Below are 26535 nucleotides of genomic sequence, written 5' to 3' on the forward strand. Positions count from 1 at the left end.
TTGTGGAATTGTGTTCATATATAACCAACTAAGGGCACCGATGGAGACACCTGCATGGTACCTATATGCAATGTGGTATGGTTTGAATTTTGACTTTACATCCCAGGGGTCTCTCCTATCTTATTTGATTTATTAGTCTCAATTTCAATTAGATTGTATTATATTGTTATCTTGCATTCCGGTATCATAGTTAGTAAAATAAGTTTTTCTCCATAGATTGTTGCCACTGTTTTTGTCCGTCCTTCCGTCCTTCCGTCCTTCCGTCCTTCCGTCCTTCCGTCCTTCCGTCCTTCCGTCCTTCCGTCCTTCCGTCCTTCCGTCCTTCCGTCCTTCCGTCCTTCCGTCCTTCCGTCCTTCCGTCCTTCCGTCCTTCCTTCCCATTTTGTGGGGCCGGGGTGGGAAGGAGGGCAGGCACCTACTGCCCCCCCTGTCACGGGCGTAGATTGATCTAGTTAACTCTGTGACAGATTTTTGGTGAAGAATGCGGGCATAGCTGGTTTTTAGCTTTTAGAACGAATCTCTCTCTACTCTTAGAGAGCTTTGTCAGGGAGCACTATCAGTAGGTCTGGTTTCTGTGCTGGAAAACTTGACCTTGAAAGACTATGCGTACAGGGAAATTGCATTAACTCCGTGATAGTCTCCTATTTATTTCTGTGGAAATTACAACAGATATGAAGAATGCATAATCACTGTCCAATAGTGTTTTGTAGCTGAGAATTTGCTCTATTTTTCATAGTAGTCACTACCACTAGCTATGCATTTTCACCAGCAGTAAACAAAAGCCTGCATGCTGCGCTCATAAAAATCTATACCTGTGGAGGTAACCACTGTTTCATTGCAGTAGTGATGGCATCGTTGCTGAAACACACCACCCACTGCCTCCTTGTGCTGACATCCACTGGTTAGTTTCCATAAACATTCAGCGAACTTCAGTGGATGTCAGGGGCTGCAATTTTTTCTGCATGGAGGGATGCAATGGCACATTTTGCTTCGTAATCAGTTCTGTGTCAGATGCTGCTTTGTCACAATGCCCATCTGCTGCATAGCAAAAATGTAATGGGATATTGGTGGGAAGGTTCAGCCTGTACTACCATCCGCCTCTGACTTTGTGGGCCAGCGGAATAAAATAGGAGGCGTTACTCTCGAAGCAGACCTCATACATTGGGCTGTGGTTCATAGATAAGTATAGTTGATGTTTTGTAGTTTGTACAGTAATCCAATCTGCTTTCAGGTTTTTTCCTCCGAGCTTCTCCATGGATGGAGTTGCAACTTTTCTCTATTGTAGATACATTCACTAAGAGTCTTTCACATTTTTGGCTATTCCAGGGAACTCTGTTTTGTTCTTCATCTTTAATAATAATCTTCTGCCAGCAGGTAAGGAAGAGGAGCCTTCGGTTTCCTAAGTTGTGGCATGAGTGTGAGGAGAGTAGTCTGTTTCTTGCACAGGGAAATTGCATTAAGAGTGTACAGGAAAAAGAAGAGCTCTGTCTGGTTGGGTGGGTTGGGGGAGGAAAGAAACAGATGGAAATCCACTGATATTTAACCAGTTTCCCCACACCCTTCCTTTTAACTTGCAGATATCCTTGACTTGCAGAAGGCATCTCAAAATGTTGTGTCAAGCCGCTCTGAGCCCTCTTGTCCGTTCCCCTGGATGGTGCTTTGTGTTACCGCCACATGCCATCGCAGCCATTTCCCGTTTCTGTATGTATGAGAGAAAGCACACATTTCTAGTGTTAATCAGTATGCGTCCAGGTGCCTGTGCTTTTTTCTTAAAAGGAAAATCCCCTCAGTAACATCATTCAAAACTTATGAACTCTGGAGTGAGCTGCAATTGAAGCTGTGCTTTTGCTGTTACTTTCTTCCTTAATCTTCTGTGCTGATAATGGGCTGGTTTGCCTTAGGATCCTTTGTAAGCTTTTGATAAACAAAGATTTTGCTAAGGAATATTCCCTTGATCATTGCTTTAAATGAGATGCAAGCCTTGTGCGTGCTCTATCTTACCTGAATATAATGCTGTGACTGTCTCTGCTCCTTGCAATGCCTGGTCATATTGTAGGTAGGTGGCTTGCAGTTCACATGTTCATCATCCCTCTTCTGTTGCCCCCAGCTTAGCAACATGAGAAAGTATCTGACCTACAGGCTTCATAAAAGCTGTGTTTTCTTTTCTAGCAGTCAAGCTTTCTGCTGTGCTATAGACAGGAAAACTCTTTAGCTGTATCTCATGAGTCAAGGCAAAGGAGAGTGTTTTTAAAGCTAGCATTTGTATTTCTGTTGTGAGTTGGATGGGCTACTTAAGTGTCATTCAGTCTTTTTTTTTATTTATTTATTCCCAGAGTCAAGGCTGTAACACATCAGGTATTGCTTTATATACCTCAGGGTTGGTTACTGCTACTAAAGAATATTCACTCGCACTTTCAGTGTCTTCAAAGCTGGCTTCTTATTCCCTGTCACTGAGAGGTGTGTGTTGTGAGCCTTGGAAAGGGAAGAAATGTTACATGACTTAAGGAACTTGGAAGACCAAATTAAACACTTAAAACTGTATTTTTTTTTTTCTTTCTTTAACCACAGATCTCCCCCACAATACCCAGAGTTTAAGGAATGAATCCATCCGTCGTTGGAGCAACATCCCATTTATCACCGTGCCACTCAGCCGTGCACATGGAAAGTCATTTGCACACCGCAGTGAGCTGAAGCACGCAAAGCGGATTGTCGTGAAGCTGGGCAGCGCTGTTGTGACAAGAGGGGATGAGTGTGGCTTAGCCCTTGGGAGGCTGGCATCTATTGTGGAGCAGGTAATTTTGTAACTGAAGTAGAATGGTTGTTCTAACTTCAGATATTTAGTCATTGTTGGACGGCATAGAAAAATGCAGGAAGAGTAGCAGAGGCTGGGGATTGCAGTGGCGGAGGCTAGGGATTGTATGCAGTCTTTTGCATAGCTCCCAAGTGGTTAGGAAAGTGAACATCTTTGAGGATGGCTGCCTTGCTTTGGACATCTATTGATAAGCAGAACACTTATGTCAGCAAGAATTATTGAGAGTAAGATAGCTGTAATGCCCTGAACTGTCAGGCTAGCCATGATTTTACTCTGTATCCCAGTTCTTGTTCTCTGTACTTACAGGTGTCAGTGTTGCAGAATCAAGGCCGAGAAATGATGATTGTCACCAGTGGTGCTGTAGCTTTTGGAAAACAGCGACTGCGTCATGAGATTTTGCTTTCTCAGAGTGTGAGGCAAGCACTTCATTCAGGCCAAAGTCAGCTAAAAGATATGGTGAGTGATTGGCAACAGTCCCACTTTTCTTTGAATGTTGGTTAGAACCTGCTTAAGTCACTGCATGACAGCTGTTCTTTGTTTCTGTAGGCAATTCCAGTCCTGGAAGCCCGAGCCTGTGCAGCAGCCGGCCAGAGTGGACTGATGGCCCTGTATGAAGCCATGTTTACACAGTACAGCATCTGTGCAGCTCAAGTAAGGGATGCCTTCTCTCCTAGGCTTACTTGCTACTTCACTCAGTGATGGAGTTGTTCTTGGCAGTTGTTGGTCGTAGTCAGCATGTGTTTTGTGAGGCCAAAGTTATGTTTGTCTAATGTGATTTTCTTTTATTGACGAGGTTACTTACTTGGTTGATCAAGTGAAGCCAGTTTTGGATTTCAGCAAAGGTTTTGATATTTTTCTCAAAGTATCTTTCTGGACAAAATGTCTAACATGCTGCTAAGCAAATATGTAATACATATACAATGGGTTAAATTGACTCACGTGTAGGATTTAAAGAATTATAGTAAATGGAATTACATCAGGCTGGTGGCCAGTCTCCTGTGATGTTCCACAGGGCTTCATTTCCGGGCCAGTTCTCTTCAATGCTGTTGGGAATGGCCTGGATGCAGGACTTAAATGCATATGAAGTGAATTTGCAGATGACACTGAGTTAGGAAGGGATAGAGAGGCCTTGCAGAGAAATATTAACAAAGTAGAGATCTGGGCCATCACCATCTTCATGAAATCTAACACGAGCTAAGGTTAAATTCTGCACCTGGCACCAGGTCTCCACCATTAGCTATGCATTTTCACCAGCAGTGATCAAGAACCCATGTGCTGTGCATGTAAATATTTGCACCAGTGGAGGTGACAGCTGTGCATAGTCACCCAAAGAAGCTTGTCTTTCATGTCGGTGTCAACACTGCTGAAACACACCACCTGCTGCCCACTGTGCTAACATCTGCTGTTTGGTCTCCATAAATATTAAGCAGGTGTCAGTGAATGTTGATAGATGCCATTTTTTTCTTCATGGAGGAATTCAATTCCATATCTTTTGCTTCATATGTACTTCTGTGTTGGATGCCATTTTGTCAGACTGCCCTTCTGCTACCATCTGTTGCACAGCAACAGAATTTAATGAATATTAATGGAAAAGTTCAGCCTCTACTACCATCTCGCCAACATCTGTCTCTGGTTTTGTGGTCGGCAGAACAAAATAAGAGGCATTACTTCTGGAGCAGCCCCTATGTGTTTTGGTTTTGTCACAAAAAATGATGGGCTAAGTATATATAAAGTCTGTCTTCTCCTTTTAGATTTTAGTCACCAATCTGGATTTCCATGATGAACAGAAGCGTCGGAACTTAAATGGAACGCTACATGAGCTTTTAAGAATGAATATTGTCCCAATAATTAACACTAATGATGCTGTTGTTCCGCCTCCAGAACCGAACAGTGATCTACAGGGGGTAAATGTGGGTAAAGTATTGCAGGGGGTGGATCTTTTGTGTAGATGGGAGAGTTTACTAACACTGTAATCGTAAATGTCAGGAGCCTGAAGCAGAGAAACACGCAAAATTAGTGATGTGGACAAAGGGAGCAGAGAACTGTGCCAAGCTGTCTGTTTCTGACATGATAAAACTGTGGGATGGAAGCGGGGCAAATGGTATCTGCTCTGCTAAAAGTGAGCATGCCCTGTTTGGTTTTCACAGAATAGTTGAGGCTGGAATTGACTTCTGTAGATCATCTGATTGAACACCTGTGCTTAAAGAATGATCTGTTAGTACTTCTTGCACTTTCATTGGGTGTCATTGTGGAGTGTCCTGATCTAACTGCCTGTCACTTTGGTGCTGCTTTACTGCATTCCAGAAGGCTACTTATTTTCATGCAAAAAATCAGCTTCTAAGAGTTTTCACTGGATGTGAACAAAGCAGCTAATAAGGACTTGGTAGTGCTGAAGTGGCTTAGGTTTGTATGATGTAGCCAAATATTTCCTAGTTCTTTCCACTGTTCAGTATACTTGTTTCATGTCTGTTCATTGCAGGTGATTAGTGTGAAGGATAATGACAGTTTGGCAGCACGTCTGGCTGTTGAAATGAAGGCTGATCTCCTTATTGTTCTTTCAGATGTAGCAGGTTTGTAAACAGTAATGTAAGGAAATTGTTCAAGTCTGTCAAAAATGTCCACTAGACAGAAAACTATGCCCTCTGCTCCTGTTCTTCTGACATCCAGTAGGTCTAGTGCAACCACCCAGATGGAGCTCCAGTCAGTTCATATAACCACCCAGCATTTAGTGTGAAGGGTGTGATGGGAGTAGTCTTTCAAATGAAAGGTGATAGCAAGCATACCTGCGGGAGGTGTGCCTAGCTAAATGAACTGCTCTGCCTGGTAGCTCAGCTTCAGGGATAACTGGAGAGACAGAAGCATCTGGGAGTTTGAGAAGGTGCACCCTCTGTGGTGCACAAGTGATAACTTAAAACACAGAATCACAGAAACACCAAGGTTGGAAAAGACCTACGAGATCATCCAGTCCAACCGTCCACCTGTCACCAATAGTTCTCTCTAAACCATACCCCTCAAGACAAAATCCAGACAGCCACTACTCAGTTAGATCTGGTATCTCATCTGCATCAGCAAGCATAAAGGTAGCAACTTGAGGGATGCTGAGGAGTGAAAGCGAGTTACTACATGGAGCCATGAGGAGCAGTTGCTTGCTCACTTGAAAGCCTCCAGAGGAGGGCAGCAAAGCTGATAGAAGGATTGTAAGGCATGTTGTGTAAAGAGAGGCTGAGGATGCTTCATTTGCCTGGTTTGGAGAAAAGGAGGCTAAGAGGTGACCTCATTGCTCTCTACAGCTTCCTGATCATGAGAAATGGGGAAGGGGGTATTGATCTCCTGATTTACCAATGATAGAACATGTGAGAAAGACATATTGCTGCACCACACCAGGTTCAGATTTGATAGCTGGAAAAATTTCTTTACTGTGATGGTGGTTAAGCACTGGAACAGAATTCCTGGAGAGGTGGTTGATGCTTCTCTAAAGATATCATCTGAGGATAATGATATTTAATAAGCTTAAACTTTTGGTCCTGAGGTGGTTAGGCAGTTGTACTCTGATCTTTCTAGGTCCCTTCCAATTGAGCTTTCAAATTTGTTAAAATAGTCAAACCAACTTGTGTTCAGGTTTTTCTGATCTCTTCAGTTCCTATGTTTTGCAACTAGACTGTCCTGTACCTGTTCAAGTGTGTGCTTATGTTTGTAAGCCCTGATATTGAACGTAAAAAAAAAAAGCTGTAAATTTCCCTCTAGCTTTCTCTCTAACCTCATTGAAATATCTGTGTTTCATATCTTGTACACTACAGTTTGGCATGGGTGTTAATCTGTTTCCCCTTATTAGCTACAATTTTAGTAAAACTACATGTCTTGATTCTATATGTTATGTTTCATGCTTTAATTCCCACAAAGAGGAGAGCTCAGAGGAAGTTTTTAATCCTGTTAAGTGGAATACAGCTTTTCAGTTTCAAGGATATATTTCAAGGTGGTTTTTTTTTTTTCTTTTTTTCTTTTTAAATGTTTGCTTCAGGACTCTTCAACAGCCCTCCAGGATCTGATGATGCGAAGCTCATTGACATATTCTATCCAGGAGACCAACAGTCTGTGACATTTGGAACCAAATCTCGAGTGGGAGTGGGAGGCATGGAAGCCAAGGTAGAAACTTGGAATGTTTTCTTATTGGGAGGGAAAGGAAGATGTGAAAAGGGATGTAGATAATACAAGACTGGAACGAGTGGCTGGTAGACCAGATAATTTCAGTGCCGTTCAGAGGAACCTTGACAGGCTGTAGTTAGGGGCAGACAGGAACCTTTTGAAATGCAGCAAAAGGGAATGCCAAGCCCTTTGCCCAGGGAGGAGCGACTCTATGACCAGGAGTGGTGGCTGGATGGATGTGTGAAAACAGTGGTTGTGAATAGAGTTAAGTCCAGTCACAAGCAGTGTTCCCAGGGCTCAGTACTGGAGCAAGTTTTGTTCATACTTTTATGAACAATTTTGATGAGGGGAGTGAGTGCACCCTCAGAAAGTTGGCAGATCTCACCAAGGTGGGTGGGAGTGTTCATCTGCTTAAGGATTGAAAGGCTCTGCAGGGGGATTCGGATAGACTACGTCAGTGGGCTGTGTCCAATTGTATGGCATGCAACAAGGCTAAGTGGCAGGTACTACATTTGGGTCATAACGACTCCATGCACTACTACAGGCTTGTGGAACAGTGGCTGTAAAGTTGTCTATCAGGAAAAGGCCCTGAGGGTGCTGGTCAGCAGTGAGCTGACCTTGAGGTGGCAGTGTGGCTGGCCCGTGTTGTCAGTGTGCCAAGAAGGCCAGTAGCCTTCCCCTCAGAAATAACAGGGCCAGCAGGACTAGGGCAGTTAATTGTCACTCGGTATCTGGCACTGGCGAGACCACACCTGGAGTGCTGCCTTCAGACCAGAGTCCTTCACTACAAAAAAGATACTGTGTTGCTGGGTGTACTTTAGAGAAGAGCAACAAAGCTGGTGAAGAGTTTAGGAAAAAAAAGACTTGGGAGGGAGAGTCCTGGAGTTGCTCAATCTGACGAAACATGAGAGCGCACTATGCTCTTCGAGCCAACAGCATCCAGGGTTCCAGGACAAGGAGGAATGGTTTTAAGTTGAGGGAGGAGAGATTGAGGTTGGATGTCGGGGAAATTCTTTACAGAGAGAGTGGTGAGGTGCTGGAACAGCTGCCAGAGAGGTTGTGGTTGCCTCGTCCCTGGAGGTGTTCAAGGGCCAGGTTGGATGGGGCCCTGGGCAGCCTGGGCTGCTATGAAATGTGGAGGTTGGTGGCCCTGCCTGTGGGGGGGGGGCGTTGGAGATCCATGATCCTTGAGTTGGGTCCCTCCCAACCCAGGCCATTCTGTGATTCTGTGGTTGCATTAGGAAAAACATAACCAGCAGGTCAAGGGAGGTGATCATTCTTCCCTACCCAGCACTAGTCTGGAGATCTGTGTCCTGTTCTGGGTGCCCCAGTGCAAGATGGACGTGACATACTACAGTGAATCCATGGGAGAGCCAGGAATGCGATTAAAGAGTTGGAGTATGATGAAGAGAGGCTGAGAAAGCTACAACTACTTACATGAGTAGGAGAAGGCTTGGGATATCTTACTGGTGTGTATAAATACCTGAAGGAAAGGTGTAGAGAAGACAAAGTCCAACTTTTCTCAGTGATATCCAGGGAACAAACAAGAGGCAATGGTCTCTGACTGAAATCCAATAAATCCAACTTGAATGTAAGAACTTCTGTAGTGGAGTGGAACAGGTTGCCCAGAGAGCTTGTGGACTCTTTGTGCTTTGAAATGTTCAAGACCTGGTAGGACAGTGTCCTCAGCAACATACTCTAGTTGACTCTGCTTTGGGCAAGGGCTTGGAGTGTGTGATCTCCAGGGATCCTTTTGAGCCTCAGCTGTTCTGTGAGTACGCTCGAATGGCTGGACTTCTCTGAAACCCACGTGAATTGAAAAGAGCAACTCACACAATACATTTAATGAGTTTGTAAAATGTGATATTGGAACAATATAAAGTTGATGATTTAAATTAAAGTAAGAGTCAGCCCTCACTGCTTTCTTACACAGTGATCCAGAGACTTGGGATCCCTATCACTTGAATCTCATAGGCTACTTCTGCCACCTTTCTGTGTTTCTCTGCATGACCTCTGCTTCTGAAAGATATTTGGTGAAGACTGAGCAACTTCAGTTCTGCAGTGGAAAAGTTAAAGGAGGTAGTGTCAATGATTTATAGTGCTGTGCAGGGTCAGACACCTTCAGTGTCCAGTGCTGTGAGTGGATAAACATGGACATATTGTGGGACTTAAGAGAATGTTGCTAGAGGGAGTTGCTGGTTCCCCAGAGGGCCATGTTGCCATCCAGAGGGACCTTGGTAGGCTGAAGAGTTGGTCTTACAGGAATCCCATGAAGATCAACAAGTGCGGAGTCCTGCACCTGGAAGGGAATAAACTCGGGCACCAATATGCTGAGGGCCACCCAGCTTGAAAGCAACTCTGCAGAAAAGGACAGAGTAGTCCTGCTAGAACGTGAATCAGCAGTGTGCTCTTCCTGCTAAGAATACTAATGTTGTTCACAGCAGCATTAAGCAAAGGTCCAGAGAGGTGATCCTCCCCCCTCTACTTTGCACTGGTGAGGTTGTACCTGCAATAGTAGGTCTCAGAACAAGAGAGACCTGGATATACTGAGAAGAGGCCAATGGAAGGGCACCAAAATGGTCAAGGAATAGGAGCTCCCCTACTGTGAGGAAAAACAGAGAGAGCTGGGACTGTTCAGGCTCAGGACAGATGTGAAGCATGTGTATAAATACCTGAAGGGAGGGTGCATAGAGGGTGCAGCCATGCCCTTTTCAGAGGTGCTCAAGGGCAGGGCAAGAGGCAGTAGGCACAAACTGGAGCACAGGAGGTTCCATCTGATCATGAGGAAGCACTTCTGTACTGTTGGTGATGGAGCACTGACAGAGGTCGTCCAGAGAGGTCGCAGACTCTCCCCCTTGGTGATCTTTAGTGAAGCCACCAGGACATGGCCCTGGGCCCCTGCTCTAGGTGTCTCTGATGGAACGTGAGATTGGACCAGAGCTCCCTTCCAGCTTCGATCATTCTGTTATTTTTTCTAATGTTTCTCATGATGCTGAGTTGTGAACTGCTTTAGTATTTATAGGGGCAGATTTCCTGAGATGACTTTTAGAAAGCTGTCCGTAAACAGAGAAATGGATTTTGACAGAGCACAGAAAGGCTGTAGTCAAGATGTTTGCCAGTTCTCTTATGTCTCCTTTTTGACTAATCTGATAGAGCAGACTTCGTATCAAGCTTAGACTGGAAAACAATAGAAGGAGGAGATATTTGAGTGTTTTATTTGGGAATTACTGGATGTATAGAGGCCAATTAGAAGTGAATTTCCATTCAGTTGATATATGAAATAGTTTAAACAGTGCTAGGAATTGGTGAGAAAGCTGACAAGGTGAGGCAATACTTCTTCTCTAAAAGCAGCGATCTGTTAAAGATATTTGGTATCTTTAAGCTTGAGTCACATAAATGGGAATCCAAATGCTACTGTTTGAACAAGAATGTATTGGAATTGAGAATCAGTTGATATTTTTGGAAAACTGAAGTGTCAACAATGGTATAAACATGGTAGTTCCGAATATTGATTATTAGCATGAAATTTGGGCAAAAGTGGAGCAATTGATGGTCTTGTGGTAGTGAAAAGCTTGATATGACAGGCATCCGACAGATGGTGTCTTCTAGTGGATATGGGTTGCAGTATAAAAGTATGGGAACATATAGGAAAGTGTAGAAGTGACAAAGCAGCATTGTCACTAGAAGCTTTTGTGGTGATATACATTACATGAAATTAAATACCACAGTGGAATGATGTTGTCAGTACCTTAGTCAGAAAAAGTAATGAAGGAGACCATAGGCAGTTCACCTTTAGTGGGTAACATCTGGAGTTTGTTTCTGTGGTTTTGTCTATTTACTTGAATTAGAGAAAAGGTTTACAGAAATATTTCTTGTGATGCTCTGAACAATGATTTAAGTAAGTGGAAAAAGGGAAATCTTAGGACATAGTGATTTCAAAGGACTCTTGCAAATAAGCTTGCTTGCTGATGTTCAGAAAGGGAACTCATCTTGCCTTCCATGTTAAAGCAACGCCTGAAGAAATACTGCTGCTAAATTTTATGGAGATCTTATTAACCATGATGTTTGCTTCTGCTTACTTCATGTGACAGCACACATATTCTGGTAGTATCACTGATTTCAGTTCTCATCTGTCTGCGTCCCTTGGGTTTGGTTTTGAACTTGATTCTAGCCTTGTTCCTTTCATGCATTGCATAGTACAGTGTGGGCCTGACCATTGAAGTTAACTGGTAGTTAAGTTACAGCATAGAACCCATCTCCAAAACTACAAAAGTAAGAAGAATGCAAAAAAAAAAAAAAAGAAAAAGAAAAAAAAAGAAAAACAAAAAGCCACACACAAAAACCCCCATATAATTGAAAAATGAATAAATGCAGTCTTCAAATAGAGCCTACTGAAAGAACAAACAAGTGTACTCCCAAGGGAAAAAAGGAAGCAGCAAATAAATTTTTAAAAAAAGGTCTAAAAGCATTAGCAGGAGGTGTTGTAAACAGTTTAAAAATGTGTGGAAACCCAAAGAACTCTTCGGAGTACTTAATCTTTTTCACCAAAAGGTCTTAAACAGTGAGGGTACTTCTGCATCTTACGCAGATTTGTAAGGGGTGGGTAGCCAGTCGAAGTTCCAACGGAGTAATTCAGAAAGGTAAGGACACTGAATAATATTTTAATGATACATGGTAGGCTAGGACTTGTACAAGTAATATTGTGCGGGCACTCAAAGTGGATTACTTACTGATGGCTAGCCAGTGTTAGGGAAATTAGCAACACAGTTTTTCAAAAAAGAAAATTGTGTTTTTTCAAACAGTAAGAAGAATTTGCAACATAAGAGAATGTCGAAGAAGAGCATTTGGGCAAAGTGCCCCTGTAGAAATCTTAAAAAGGGCAGACTGTTAGGGAAATATGAAGTATGTTTCTGAAGCAGCATCTGTTTAAGGAAGGGAAGTAGAAATCAAAATGCATAATCTAACATGACACTAGGTTGCAGAAATTCCTGAAATGTGTTGAATGTTCTGAAAGCATAAAGGCCTAACGTAGAGATCAAAGTGGAACTGTGTCCTACGAGGAGCGACTGAAGGAACTGGGGCTGTTCAGTCATGGGAAAAGAAGGCTGAGGGCAGATCTTATTGCTCTCTTGCAGTAGCTGAAAGGTGCTTACAGCGAGTGCGGGGTTGGTCTCCTCTGACTGTGACTGGTGACAGGATGAGGGGGAATGGCCTCAAGTTGCACCAGGGTAAGTTTAGGTTGGATATCAGGAAAAACTACAGAAAGGGTTGTTAAGCAGGGATGGTGACTCACTGGAATAGGATCTTCAGTGAGTCACCACCCTTGCATATGTTTAAAAACTATTTGGATGTGGTGCTCAGGGATATGATTTAGCAGAGGGTTGTTAGAGTTAGGGTAGGATGGTTAGGTTGTGATTGGACTTGATGATCTTTAAGGTCTTTTCCAACCTGAGCAATTCTGTGATTCTGTAAGAATTCTTGTTGAGAATGGGGATTCAAATAACAAGTGAATTTTCTGGAACTGACTCTATCCTGTAGGTGAAAGCAGCTCTGTGGGCCCTCCAAGGAGGCACTTCTGTAGTGATTGCAAATGGAACTCACCCAAAGATCTCTGGTCACGTCATCACAGATATTGTGGACGGGAAAAAAGTTGGAACTTTTTTTTCAGAGGTAAAGCCTGCAGGTGAGTATAGAATTAAAGAGATTTCCTGAAAGCTTAGAGTTAAAATTTAGCTAGGTCTGTACAACAAATAGGGAAGCATGTTCTGCTTGACAAATGGTTGTTGAAAGATATTTTCTGAGGTTGGAATAGAAAATCCTTTGCTAAGATTCCCTCCAGCTGCTAACTTGATGCATCAGACGTGTGTTTAAAGAACTGAGTAGAATTGTCTTTTTACGTTGTAGAGGTTATCCTCTTTGGTTGAATATTATGGTGTGAAAGAAAGCATACTATAAAATGTGCTGCTGAACTAAAATAATGTCTAGTTATACTTTTTATCACAAATTCATTTTACTGCTTTCTACCTTCTGGTATTATAGGTTAGGAATGTTTTATAGCCTCTCTGTTGCTCTGGCATTGTAACAGTGGCTGTAGAAAGAGCAAACATCCATGATCTTAGCAGAGTAGAACAAGTATGGAGTGATACTTGTGACTTGCGCTGTAAGACAAGTGTGTACAATAATGCTCGATGGATTTCTTGTATAAATTTGTCAAATCACCTTTAGAACCTGTGTAAATGCTTAGTATTCATGAGACTGAGTCACAACAAGCAAGAGCGTTAACTAAATACTCTGTAAACTCTAGAGCTAGTAGTATATGAAGAACTGCCTCCTTTATTTTGTGCATGTCTGTGGATAGGAGAGCTGTTCAGGAGCTCTCATTGGCCAAGAGGGCCAATGGCATACTGGGGTGCATTAAAAAGAGCGTGTCCAGCAGGTCGAGGGAGGTGATCCTCCCCCTCTGCTCTGCCCTGGTGAGGCCTCATCTGGAGCACTGCATCCAGTTCTGGGCTCTCCAGTACAAAAAATACAGGGATCTCTTGGAAAGAGTCCAGCAGAGGGCCACGAAGATGGTGAAGGGCCTGGAGCATCTCTGCTGTGAGGAATGGCTGAGTGAACTGGGTCTGTTCAGCCTTGAGAAAAGAAGACTGAGAGGGGACCTGATCCAGGTCTATAAATATCTGAGGTGTGGGGGGCAGAATGGCGAGGCCGGACTGTTTTCAGTGGTGAGTGGAGACAGGACAAGGGGAAACGGCCGGAAACTGCAGCATAGGAAATTCTGCACCAGTGTGCGAAGGAACTGCTGTATAGTGAGGTGACGGAGCACTGGAACAGGCTGCCCAGGGAGGTGGTGGAGTCTCCTTCTCTGGAGATGTTCAAGACCTGCCTGGATGCCGACCTGTGCGACCTGCCGTAGGGAACTGCTTTGGCAGGGGGTTGGACTCAATGATCTCTGGAGGTCCCTTCCAACCCCTACAATTCTGTGATTCTGTGATTTTTATGTCTTTTTGATACAAGCTTTTCTACTCTGACACAAATTGTCTTACTGAGTCTCTGTGATGCCCTTAAAAGGGATATGCTTGGAATTGTGGCAGTGTTTTTCATCTGATAGGTATAAAATGGATATATCCTGTTTTGACATGCAGTAAATGTCTTTAATGTGTCTGTTACAGAAGTACTTGTTTTCCTGCTTTGAGTAAAGAGATGAAAGATATAAGGGCTGGTGTTCATTTCCACACATCTGTAACTTTGTCCATATGTGATATGGGCTTTTATTTTTTTGTTTTGTTACCATGACACAGGCCCTACAGTAGAGCAGCAAGGTGAAATGTCTCGAGCTGGTGGCAGGACCCTGGCAGCACTGCAGCCTGAGCAGGTGAGAGAATATGGCTTCACTTGCTAAGCTTGTGAATGTGTGGCAAGTTTAAAAAACAGATTTTTAACACGAACAGGCTTCCTGGGACAAGAACCTGTTATTTGTGTGCTAGATCCATCGTTTGGATGTTTAAATAGATGCAGAGAGCCCATGGATAGTATATATATGAAGAGTTAACAGGAATAATTTGGCCTATTCACTCCTGTGTGTGTAGCGCATGCAAATGAGAAGTTTGAAACAATCAGTTACTGCCAATTACTGCTTTACAACTGACTGGGTAAAATGTCATCTGTTGCAAAGACCACAAAGTGGTCTGAAAACTTTGTGGGTTTAGTAAGATGATTGCGCCAGAACAAAAAAAAAAAAGCAAACCCAAAAAACAACAAACAAACAAACAAACCAAAGTGAAGGTCTCTTCAGCCTTATTTTTCAATGTAATGCAATCTGGAAAAATCAGCTGGCCTCAAGTATTCAGGGAGTTAAGACAGTGAAAAGGTACGGTCAGTAGAAAGGAAGTGGTGGGCTAGGTATCAAATAGAATGGATTTCGTATAAGAATGCAGTTCAGAAACATTTGTCTTTCAGAGAGCAGAGATTATTTATCGTCTTGCTGATTTACTAACCGATCAAAGAGAAGAAATTCTCTTGGCAAACAAGAAGGACTTAGAAGAAGCAGAAAATAAAGGTAATACTACAGTTTGTTCCATCATTCCTGTTGTCATGAAACTGAGTCTCAAAGGAAATGGGCAGAACTAGAGATATTTGTCACCTGAGATTGGGAATTACTGCTATCACAGATTAGTGAAACCAGGACTTGAAGAGTTTGTCAGTGTAAACAGCAGCAGCTTCCACAATTACGTAAAACAGATGTATTCATCAGAGAAGTTGGTGAGACTTTGCAAAGCACCAGGAAGAGCTCTGTAATAAAATAAAATAAATGAATGATACTGCCCTCTTCTGCCAAAGCAGGCTCACTTCAGAAGTGAAATATAGCAAATATCTTTCCTGTTACTGTAATGCAAAAAGTGTCTATTTGCTGGGCTGGTTATCATAACGTTTGGCTCCTATGGGGATTGTTGCCATCCGTGTACTTAAATTGATACCCTCCAAGAACAACCATTGTATGGTAACTGTTGAGTCACAGCCTGAAGCACTGATTGAGCACTTGTGGAAAGGACTTGTCAGCCCTGGGAGCACAGCTGAAGGCAGTTCAGCTGTGTGACCGGAAGGGGTGAATCCTGGCTGTGCCTCTCTTACACTTCAGTTGAGGGCTGACTGCCACTGGGAAGGAGCTCTGGTTAGAGATTCCTCTCTTGTGGAGTTTTCCCTGTGAGCCTAGATATTCAGAGACAGATGAGTACTTTTCCTTCTCCTTTGTGACACTTGTTCATTCAGTTTAGTCCTTTTGCTGCTACAACCTGTATCTCCCTTCCGCTGTGTTGACCTTTCTGGTTGTAACAACCATGTTCTGGAAATGTATGAAATTGATACATCGCAAATTGTACTATTCAGTAAAAAATACATGGCAACAACTGTATTACTGCCCAGATTACATTGAGGGACATTTCTGGGTAAACTTACTGTCTGAATGTATTCAGACTAGAAAGCTTATGTGGTTCTTGCCCAGCCTGAAATGTGCACTTGTCTGTCTCTAAATAGAAGGATGAAATTATTGCCCAGGCTTTCCAGAAACTACTGCAAGGGTATAAAATTGTAAGAAATTTAACTACAGCATTATATAATGGTATTTGAAATTGGAAAAACCTTGTCTTTGTGGATGTTGCTTCATATGCATATTAGTTGCACTATATTAGATTTAATTATGGTGGTTGGGAAAACATTCTCACACTGTAGTGATTTTGTAATGACTACGAGACTTAGTGTATTGCATTAAGCTTAGGTAGGTTTATTGCTTGGGAGTGGGAAATACCTGAGTTTTCCATATGTTCACCCTCCAGGTCACTTTTGCTTGAGTCTAGGCAGACAAATCTATCTCAAGCATATTTTTTTCTTTCCTCTAGGGAGACTGGCACTTCCTTTGTTGAAACGTCTAAGTCTCTCTACATCAAAGCTGAACAGCTTGGCTATTGGACTACGTCAGATTGCAGCGTCCTCGCAGGACAGCGTTGGCCGCGTAATTCGGAGAACAAGAATAGCAAAAGACCTGGAATTGGAGCAGGTGACAGTGCCTATTGGGGTTCTTCTCGTGATTTTTGAGTCCCGCCCTGACTGTCTCCCACAGGTATGTACAGAGGGCAGACTCTGCTAGGAGTTCTTCGGTAACAAAAGAAAGCATGTTTCTGCTGATGAGTTACTGGGAGGCTACAGGAAGGCTTGCCTCAGGAGACTTTTGGATTATTCTAAAATGAATTTTGTTAACATCCTTTTTTTTTCTACAGATAAGTTCTCAGGACTTGTTTCTGCAGTGTTGAGAGTTTTTTAGAGTTGTTTTTCAATAACCCAGTGCATAGAAGGGGTTAGCTTGCATTCAGGTGGTGCAGTTCCTGCATGTATCTCACAAACATAAGTTCCTTGCTTAACTTGCAACTTAGAAGGTTCTTACCAATGAATGCTTGCCTGTCCATGCTGAACGCAGCTGAATTGCAAGATAAGCTTAAACATAAATTGTTTAATGAAGATTGTTAATAACAAATTGTAACTGTTAGGAATATGTGTTAAAAAATGTAGCTCAGAAGTTCTAGGCTTTGAGTAGTCTGTCCTTTGCTAATACTGCATACCTGCAGTGAGGTAAAAGTAGAGCTTTTACTTACTTCTTGAGAGATGGGTGTGCGGAAAAGCAGTGGTTTAATGTGGTGATTTAAGTTCTGTACTGAAGTTGTGAGAAAAAAACAGTGAAAATCTTGAATGGTGTACTGTAAGTGAATGTCATTCGTGTGTCCAGAGTAAGGCAGGTATGTTACAGGTAAGTACCTTCATCTGCAGAGCTGTGTAGCAGAAATATTGCTGTGATTAAATGCTAATATAATACATGAAAATATGGGATCTGAACTAAAGTTGCATAGGCAACCTTGATCTTATTTTCTAATCTCTGACTACTGATGTTGTTGAAGTTCATCGAGTTCTTCTCTGCCCAGCTCACCAGTCTGTCCAGGTCCAGTTGTATTGTTGAATTCAAACATTCAGTTGTCCTGTTGTGGTGTTGGACTCAAAATATGTGAAATTTAGTGCTATAAACAGGCAGATGACAAGGTCGATAAGTTCCTTCTGATTATAAATGTGAAAGCAATGTGATAAAGTTCACGCTGTGCAAACTGTCCCGAGTTTTTCTTCCCTCTTCACTTATCTCAAGTGTTATCTATATTTGTGTTTTAGACAGCACAATGGAAAATCTTCTTGATAGGAAGAGCTTATTAGCTATTTCCAGTCAGAATGACTAGAAACAAGAATTCTTGTATCTCAAATTATTTTATACAGCTATTCAATTCATGCCAGAGACTCTGTCTGGGGTTTTTTTTACTCACTGCAGTCCCTCTGCCAGTAGTACTCTGAAAACTCAAGTTTGTGCCTGGAATGTTAAGATACTTAATTTCTGGAGTTATATGTTCTGTTTGTTGTGCACGAGATTGATACGGAGTAAGAACAGAATTCAGAATTCTGTTCCAGCTCTGTGGATGTTATTCTTAGAAGAGGCAGATCACTTTGTCTTTTCCTTATTTTCCTGTTTGTCTGTCTTCATGTTCCTTTCTGACAGGTGTCTGCTTTGGCCATTGCTAGTGGAAATGGTTTGCTACTTAAAGGAGGAAAAGAGGCAGCTTATAGCAATCAAATCCTCCATCATCTGACACAAGAAGCACTTTCAATTCACGGAGTCAAAGATGCAGTGCAACTGGTAAGTATCTAGAACTAAATCAACAATATTTTGCTATGTATAAGGAGAACAGGTAGAACTTCAGACTATGGACTGCTTGTATCACAACTTCCACAGGTGAATACAAGAGAGGAAGTAGAAGATCTCTGCCGTCTGGATAAGCTGATAGATCTTATCATTCCACGTGGTTCATCCCAGCTAGTCAGGAATATACAGAAAGCAGCAAAGGGAATACCTGTGATGGGACACAGCGAAGGAATCTGTCATGTGTATGTGGATGTGGATGCCAGTGTTGAAAAGGTCACGCGAATAAGTAAGCAGTCTGAGGGTGACTTGAATCATGGGTGTAACTGAGCTTCGTATTTGGAATATGTAATAAGATTTTGATAATTGCTGATTCATGTACTGTTCAGAATTTTTGACATAAATGTTACATAACAAATTCTCTACTCTTAAACCTCAGTCAGAGACTCAAAGTGTGAATATCCTGCTGCCTGTAATGCTCTGGAAACACTCTTAATTCATCGGGACTTGCTGAGAACCCCGTTGTTTGATCAGATCATAGATATGTTGAGAGTAGAACAGGTAAGTCATGTATACTTGTGTTTTTTACTTGTCCTGATTTGTTTACTTTTTTAACATTTTAGAACCATTTCTTCTGGCTGACATAACCTTATGTAGCTTTGTGATGGCGTAACACTTGAGTTATCCATGTCTCTTTGTAGATGCAAACAAACTTAATGGAGAATTTTCTTGTCTCCACACAGCCCCAAGCTTTTCCATGGAAATGATCAGAAAGCAGCTTGTGTACTGTGCCTGAGATACAGATACTTTCTTTTACATAACAAAAAAATCGTTCCACCATGTAACCCTTCCTCTGCTCCTCTTAATTCTGACTTAATTGCTTTTAACTTTCTAGACCTAAAGCCTGTTCTTACTGAATCTATTCACTTACCATTTTACTTTAGACAATTTCCAAATTGTTTTTCTTCTCTTAGAATCTTCTTTATCCGCTTTTTTTTTTTTTTTTTTAGACCTTTCATCTTGTGTGCCTTTATTCCCACGTGTTCTCTCTCCAGTTACATCACAGGAGTCATGAGAGGCCACTGTATGACTTAAATGTCTTGACATGAGTAATTTTTTGCCAGTAAAGGTAGCAGAGATACATCAGGACTTAAATATTTATTAAATACTTTGAATTGCATATTAAACAAATGTTTTTCATACAGCAGCATGTATTTGACATTGTTCAGGCAGTAGTTAATGCAGGAAAATGGGATAGAATAGGCCCTGTGTTTTGATGATGATAAAAGGATTGTAGTAAGAAAAGCTGGCCTTTGTATATAGTCAGGAGCAAGTCCTCACCTAATGGATGTTTTCATTTTGTTTTGTTTTTTTTTTTTTTTTACATCTTTTTTTGGTTGTATTTCAAGAAGGGTAGAGTGAAGGATATGTGTCTGGATTTTGGAGAGGAGGAATGTGAGGACTGGTACACTTCTACCAACACGCAACTGCCCCCAGCCCTTAAAGTAATGGGGAGGATGTGATGACACTGCTGTCCGCTCTTGACTAGACAACGCGAAACCTGCAAATATTGGGCAGGATTACACAGTCAGTATAATTTGTAGTTTCATGTGAAAATGCTATCCTACATGTTAGGGATTTAGTCCTAAATTTCAAACTTTGTTCACCTTTTTAGCGGACTTGTGAGACTTATTTCTCACTTATATTTGTCCTGTCAACATTTCCTTTATTTCACTTTCATTGGGATTTCTGTGCTGTACCACTTAAGAAGTGTCACAGAGTAATAAAATATAGTGATTTGCAAGACTCCCAAGAATCATAAGTCCAACCTCTGGCTGCACACAGCACCACTCAAGTCCTATATTTGAGTGCAGTGTCCAAATGCTCCTTGAGCTCTGACAGTTCAGGGCCATGCCCACTGCCTGGGGAGCCTGTGCCCTGCCCGTTACCCTCTGGCTCAGAATGTTTCCCTAACACCCGTCTGACCCTCTCCTGACACAGCTCCATGCTGTTCCCTTGGATCCTATTGCTACCCCCAGAAAGCAGAGCTCAGTGCTCGCCCCATGTCATTGTTTATGTATCTTGGCTGTTAGGATTGAGCTTGGAGGTTGGTGATGCATTAGATTTTCTTTATAAGGTATGTAAAAATCTGTGTGAGTACTTGTCTAGTTTTGGACAATAATTCTTTTTTGTCTGAAACAAATGCTTCAGAGGGGGCTGGTGCTAATTTACAAAATAAAAGGGTAGAAGTAGGTAAAGACTTCTGTAGATGGGACTTGCAAACAGGAAGATTTCCTGTAGTTACTGTTTGCACTGCACTTGCTGTCTAAAAATACTGTGCTGCTGGGTGCAGTAGTGTTGTAGTGACCTCCTGCCAAATGTCTTTCTCTCTAAATAATGAAAAATGAGCCCTGGACTAGGAGCGTGTCATGATAGATATCAACGTGTCAGCTATTGTGCCTTATTGCTAATTATATCTGCTGAGTCTCTGAAAACTTTGTGCAATGCGAGATAAATTATCCTTAGTGAATGTTTCATACACAAATGTGTTTTAATACCAGTCAGCAGCTAATCATCCAGCTCGTTACTCACTTTCCCCCTGTGGAAGAGGAGCAAGAGCAAGAAAATTAATGGATAAAAATATAGTTGAATTAGTGAAGAAGAAGAAAAGAGAAAAACAAAACAAATGATGAAAATAGTTCACTATCTGCTACTTTTAGACTGATGCCAGTCAGTCCCTGAGGAATGTCTGCTTTCCTCAAAACCCTTCTCCTCTCAGTTTTATTGCTGAGTATGTTGTTGTGTGACATAGAATATTCCTTTTGTTGGTTGGGGTCAGCTGTTGTGGCTGTGTCCCTTGTCATCTTTTTTGCATACCCCAACCTTCTCACTGTGGGGAGAAAGAGAGCCTTAGAACTATCCAGGCACTGTTTAGCAACAGCCAAAATGGTGATTTATTTTGGGCACAAATCCAAAATGTATCACTATACAGTCCAGTATGAAGAAAATAAAATCCATCATAGCCAGACCTGAAGTAAGAAGCTTGCATGTTCATCTGGAAATTGTTGGTATGGTCAGAATTGCAACGTATTTATGGTGTTGCAGGTGAAGATTCATGCTGGCCCAAAATTTGCCTCTTACTTGACATTCAGCCCCTCTGAAGTGAAATCTCTCCGCACTGAATATGGGGACCTGGAGTGCTGCATTGAGGTTGTGGACAGTGTCCCGGAGGCTGTTGAACATATCCACAAGTACGGAAGCTCTCACACGGATGTTATCATCACGGAAAATGGTTTGTGAGCGGTTTGTTTCTTTCTGTTTTGGTTTTGCTCTTGGTTTTAGCATAACTACTTATGTTGCGGTAGTTTCTTTTCCTGTGGTTCCAGAGTAGGCATAATCTTCTCTTGCCAGGTAGATTGTTTTGTGTTCCTGGACCACATCAGGCAGTTTTGCAGGAATGTCTCCTGAATTCTGAAGAAGTCCTTAGGCCTCTGTAGGATGAAGAGGTAAATTTCTGTGGTGGGAATGGACTGTAGGGAAAATCAGACTGTATCTACTTTGTATTCTCATGTCATTTCTATGTCTTGCAAACAAGGACCACAAATGTTTTTCCCCACCTCTTCCAGTCCTTTATTTCCCAGTTCTGCATCTGTAGCTTAAAAGCTGCATTTGTCTCAGTTCCCATTTTCTTGCTCCTTTAATGCTCCCATCCCTAGTACCTGTTTTACGTGCAGCTTGTACGCTGTGCCAGTTCAAAACATAGTGAGAGCTGCTCCCCAAGCCTTAATGCAGATGAGGGTCAGCTGCAGTGACGTTGCGTTGTTTGTGGCTCATCCATGTAAGCTCCAAGCAAACTTGTGCTTCTGTACTTCCTGCAGAGCTTAGATGAGTGGCACCAAAAGGCGTGCATACCATGTTTTTCCACTTTTTTTCTTATCATTGCAGGCTTCTTGTAATATTTGCAGCTCTGTCTACTTGATAAGAATACTGTGAATGTGTATATGAACACATTCTAACCCAGGCTGTTTAGATACTTCAGACAGTGTTATTGTGAAAGTTCTGCAGTTTTGTCTGTTCACTGTATGAGGCTCTGTATGTCACAGTGCATGATAGTTCCTTCTGTAGGAATTTTATTTCCTGCTCTATTTCTTTCCCAGAGAAAACAGCAGAGTTCTTCCTCCAGCACGTGGACAGCGCTTGTGTTTTCTGGAATGCCAGCACTCGATTCTCTGATGGATATAGATTTGGACTTGGTAAGTGTTGTAGCTTAACTCAAAAGGCAGCTCGACACCGTTCAGCTGTTCAATCACTCTTCCGTTTGTGGGATTGGAGAGAGAATTGGTGGATAAAAGGTAATGTTCATGGGTTCAGTTGAAGACAGTTAATAGGAAAGAAAAAGGAGGGGTTTTAAAAAAAACAACCATTGTGATGAACAAGTGATGCAGAATGCAGTTGCTTACCACCCATGGACTGATGCACAGCTGCTCTCTGAGCATTGGCAGCCCCCACAGCCAACTCCCCCAGTTTTAGTGTTGTACAATCAGTAGGTATACAGAGGTTAGGCTCAGAAGTAAAAAGAAGTAAGATCAATAAGTATACAGATGCTAGGCTTAGTAAGATAATCACGGTGGAGAGATAATTAAAATAAATGGAAATGCTCACCGGTGTCATAGGCTCGCAGTAAACTCCACAAGGAGTGATCTCAAGAGAGAGGGGAGATACATCCTCACTGGCATCAGCCCTTAAATGGGATGTAGGAGAGGAGGAGCCGGGCTCCACCCCTTCTGGTAGCTCCTGCAGCTGACTCATTGCTGCCCTCAGGTGGTCAATCAGAGGTCCAGGCCGTGATCAGCAGTTCCCATGCAACTGCTCAGTGTGGTGTCACATGGCCTGGAATACCTCTGTGGTCTGTTTGGGTCAGCTATCTGTTCTGTCCTCTCCCAGCCTCTTGTACACTCCCAGCCTCCTCGCTGGCAGAACTGTGTGAGAAATTGAGAAATCCTTGACATAGTGTGAACGCTGCTTAATGGTCACTAAAACATCACTGCATTATCAACGTTATTTTTCTCCTAAATCCAAAACATAGAACTGTATCAGCCACTATTAAGATAATTGACTCTATTTCAGCTGAGAACAGGAGAGTGAGGAAGAGGACATTGCAGAGATAACTGTAGTATCTACTGATATGCGGGAAGTGTGGCAAATACTCATCTTGGTTCTGAAAAACACGATTAATTTCTGATCATACTGCCTCAAACAAGGTTTACAAGAAAAAAGTGCAGGAAAAAAGCCTAGCCCATTCATTCAGGCAGAATGTAACAGTTCTATTTCTTTCCTGCTAGAGCTACCTGATACTGTTGTGTAGACAATTTAGCAGTAGGGAGCAAAAATATTTTAGGTCAGTTAAGGTTCTGTTAAATCAGAATAAAATGTGTTGTATGCGTGTAATGACAGAACAATGCAACATGAGATCTGAAATGGGTGAACAGTTTATGTTCATCTTTCTGTTAATGCTGTAAAGAATGCCACGCTTTGTTCCTGCTGGGCAGATTGAGCTGCGGTCCAGTGGTGTGAGACAAAATACAGACTGCAACCAAGCAGTTACCTAAATAAGTGTGTACCTACTGCAAATTGCAGAAGACATGAAAAACAATCTTTCCTGAAGTAGAAACAACTAGAAATCTCTGGAGCAGGCTACTGCTGTGCTGGCTGGGAATATACAGTGCTCTGTCTGCTAAAAATGCTAGCTTGCAGTCTTAACTAATGTAGCTCTTACTTTTCAAGGGGTAAACACTCAGCAAAAAAAGTGTAAAATATATAGAAGACATACCCAACTTTCTAGCTTCTCTCTCTAAAAGGGGCCCTGTAGGAGCCAGAAGTATAAACAAGTCCATATTATAATGGACCTATATTATAAATGCTCATCTAACTAACTTCTCCATCAGAACAGGTAAACATAACTTCTGACGCTTTGGGAGAATGGAAAAAGACAGGTCACCGAATGGTTTTTTCTACATGAGGATGCAAAACTGTACTGTACCAGGTTGAATATCTTCTGAGGATTGACTGACTTTATCTTGTATATTTTCTGCAGGTGCTGAAGTTGGAATTAGTACTTCTCGTATCCATGCACGTGGACCAGTAGGAATTGAAGGACTCTTAACTACAAAGTGGCTGTTGAGAGGGGACAATCATGTTGTTTCTGACTTCTCAGAGCATGGCAGCATGAAATATCTTCATGAGAACCTCCCTCTGCCTCACAGAAGTACCAGCTAAGATCACTGGGGAGGAAAACCAGGGTTAAAATGTTTAATGAAGATGTTCAGGCTCCAGTGCATTCTCTGAGGATAGAGATTTGCTTTTCATCTCCAGGATCATTGTTCTTAATCACTGTGCAGTCCATGGAATATGTTGTGATCCTATCTGTGACATACTTGATTTGTTGCTGCCTTTTGCTATTTCCTTTGGTAGTATCTGCAAATAGACTTTGTTTTTCCCAGAGACCTTTTTTGAAACATACATTTTCTGCTAGGAAAAGTTCAAATATCTGCTGCGTTCTTTTCACTCCATTGTTCCCTCTGGCAAATATGTATGGTGGTGGAGGAGTATACATTTTTTAACCAAAGTCTTTGTTTAGTTGAAACATTTGTTTTATTGAACAAACTTGGTAGCTTTTCTTCAGTCATGTGATCATGGCAGCTCTTGAAAGCTCTAAAGCTTTGATGATTATTTTCTTAGTTTTTGATTACACTTGATTACTATGCATTTGGAACGTACCTTTCACTAATGTTCTGATGGAACAATCTTTTATATCTGATTTTGTTGTATTTGTTGACAGTCGTAGATAAATAACACAATGGTATACAATGTGAATTTTGTTACCTGTTTGTATTAGATGTTTATTTCTCATTGGTTTTATATGAAACAATCCCAGTAACTGGATCACCCAGACATAATGCAACTTTGAAGTTTAGAAAAAAATGTGTTTGAGTAAAAGCTTCCGTACTGAAACAAGTGAGCATGCAAGCACACACTGCGGTCAGAGGCTCAGTGCAGCACTCCAGTGACTGGGGCAGTTGGAGCATCGTGGCAAACCCTTTAGGTGATGATGGGGGACTGTGGGGGCTCAGTGTGTAGTTGAATGCATCTGAGGTCCAGTAGGGCACAGAGGGAAACCAGTGGAGAACCCTAGAGCACACTGAGGAGCTGTGAGAGGGTTATAGGGTGCTGTAGGATGTGTCTAGAGCTCCCTAGGGCATGCTCAGTTGCTCTGGGACATTTCTGGTTATCTCTAGAGTTCACTGCGTGGCCCTGAAAGGGCACTGGATTCCATGAGAGTGTTCTACAATGTTCAAAAGTCAACTAGGGGACCCTTGGAAACTTCTTAGGAAGTCTCTCAGAGGCTCTACAGCATAGGAGCAGATTGCATTACAGCTGATTGGCTCTAGAGGGTTGGTAATGAAATCGCTCTATTCAACATTTATTAAAGATCTTTTCTTTCCAAGGTACTATTGTCATGCTGCTGCTACAACTTTGCTAAAAGAGATATAGTTTACTCAACATTCCATTAATGCTACTAAAGCACTCGATGGGTGTTTCCAGAGGAGTGGGGGAGCAGCTCTGAGAGATTCAGCATCAGCCCAAAATCTGGAACTGGTAACTAGTGACAGAGATGCTTGAAAAGAGTGAGTTTGCAAATTATGTTTTTATAAAGTTGTATTTCATCAAGTTTCCTTGATGAGTACATTGAAGAGCCATTTATTTCAGTATAATAGAATTTTTGTACTGTTTAATAGAGTTTATAAGAAATACTTCAGACAGCGAAATGCATTACAATTCCATGTGAAACTTATAGTATGGTGAATCCTACAAGTGAATTGCAGAAGGAGATACTTTTTGCAGTTACATCACTGTCTACGCTTTATTCACACTCATTAAGTGGTTTTGATGCACAATCTAATGAACAATGGCAAAACAAGAAAGGCATAATGTCTGCAGGAAGTATCGTATTTTGGATTAAAATGCCTAGATTGTATTCAGTTTATACAAGATGCACACAAAAACCCACTCAGTCTTGAAAAACTGCTTTGCTTTCCCTCAGCCATAAGGAGGAGTGGCAAACATAGTAATTTCTATAATAATGGTCATGTGCAACGTTGCAGTTAGTTGCACTGTTCTTCACACTGAAATTGGAGGTAGGGATTGATGCTCGGCTGAACATGAGGCAGCAGTGTGCCCAGGTAGCCAAGAAGGCCAATGGCATCCTGGCCTGCATCAGACACAGTGGTGCCAGCAGGAGCAGGGAGGTAATTGTTCCCATTCCCCATACTCAGCAGTGGTGAGGCTGCACCTT

The 26535-nt window shown here is 42.0% G+C and overlaps 1 protein-coding gene across 1 annotated transcript; it reads left to right on the top strand.

Moving 5' to 3' along the window:
- Nucleotides 1–1607: 1607 nt before the first annotated feature.
- ALDH18A1 (aldehyde dehydrogenase 18 family member A1) lies at nucleotides 1608–24458 on the top strand (the record flags this gene model as incomplete). Its single annotated transcript, XM_079536114.1, has 17 exons — nucleotides 1608–1701; nucleotides 2569–2792; nucleotides 3119–3268; nucleotides 3359–3463; nucleotides 4564–4722; nucleotides 5292–5382; nucleotides 6831–6955; nucleotides 12494–12638; nucleotides 14257–14330; nucleotides 14915–15014; nucleotides 16351–16571; nucleotides 18042–18179; nucleotides 18276–18471; nucleotides 18622–18743; nucleotides 21288–21474; nucleotides 22340–22435; nucleotides 24277–24458. The coding sequence occupies 17 exons, from the start codon at nucleotides 1608–1610 to the stop codon at nucleotides 24456–24458; spliced, it is 2409 nt and encodes an 802-aa protein (XP_079392240.1).
- Nucleotides 24459–26535: the final 2077 nt, after the last annotated feature.

This window comes from Tetrao urogallus, assembly GCF_951394365.1.
Source record: "Tetrao urogallus genome assembly, chromosome: 5".
NCBI classification, from domain to species: domain Eukaryota; kingdom Metazoa; phylum Chordata; class Aves; order Galliformes; family Phasianidae; genus Tetrao; species Tetrao urogallus.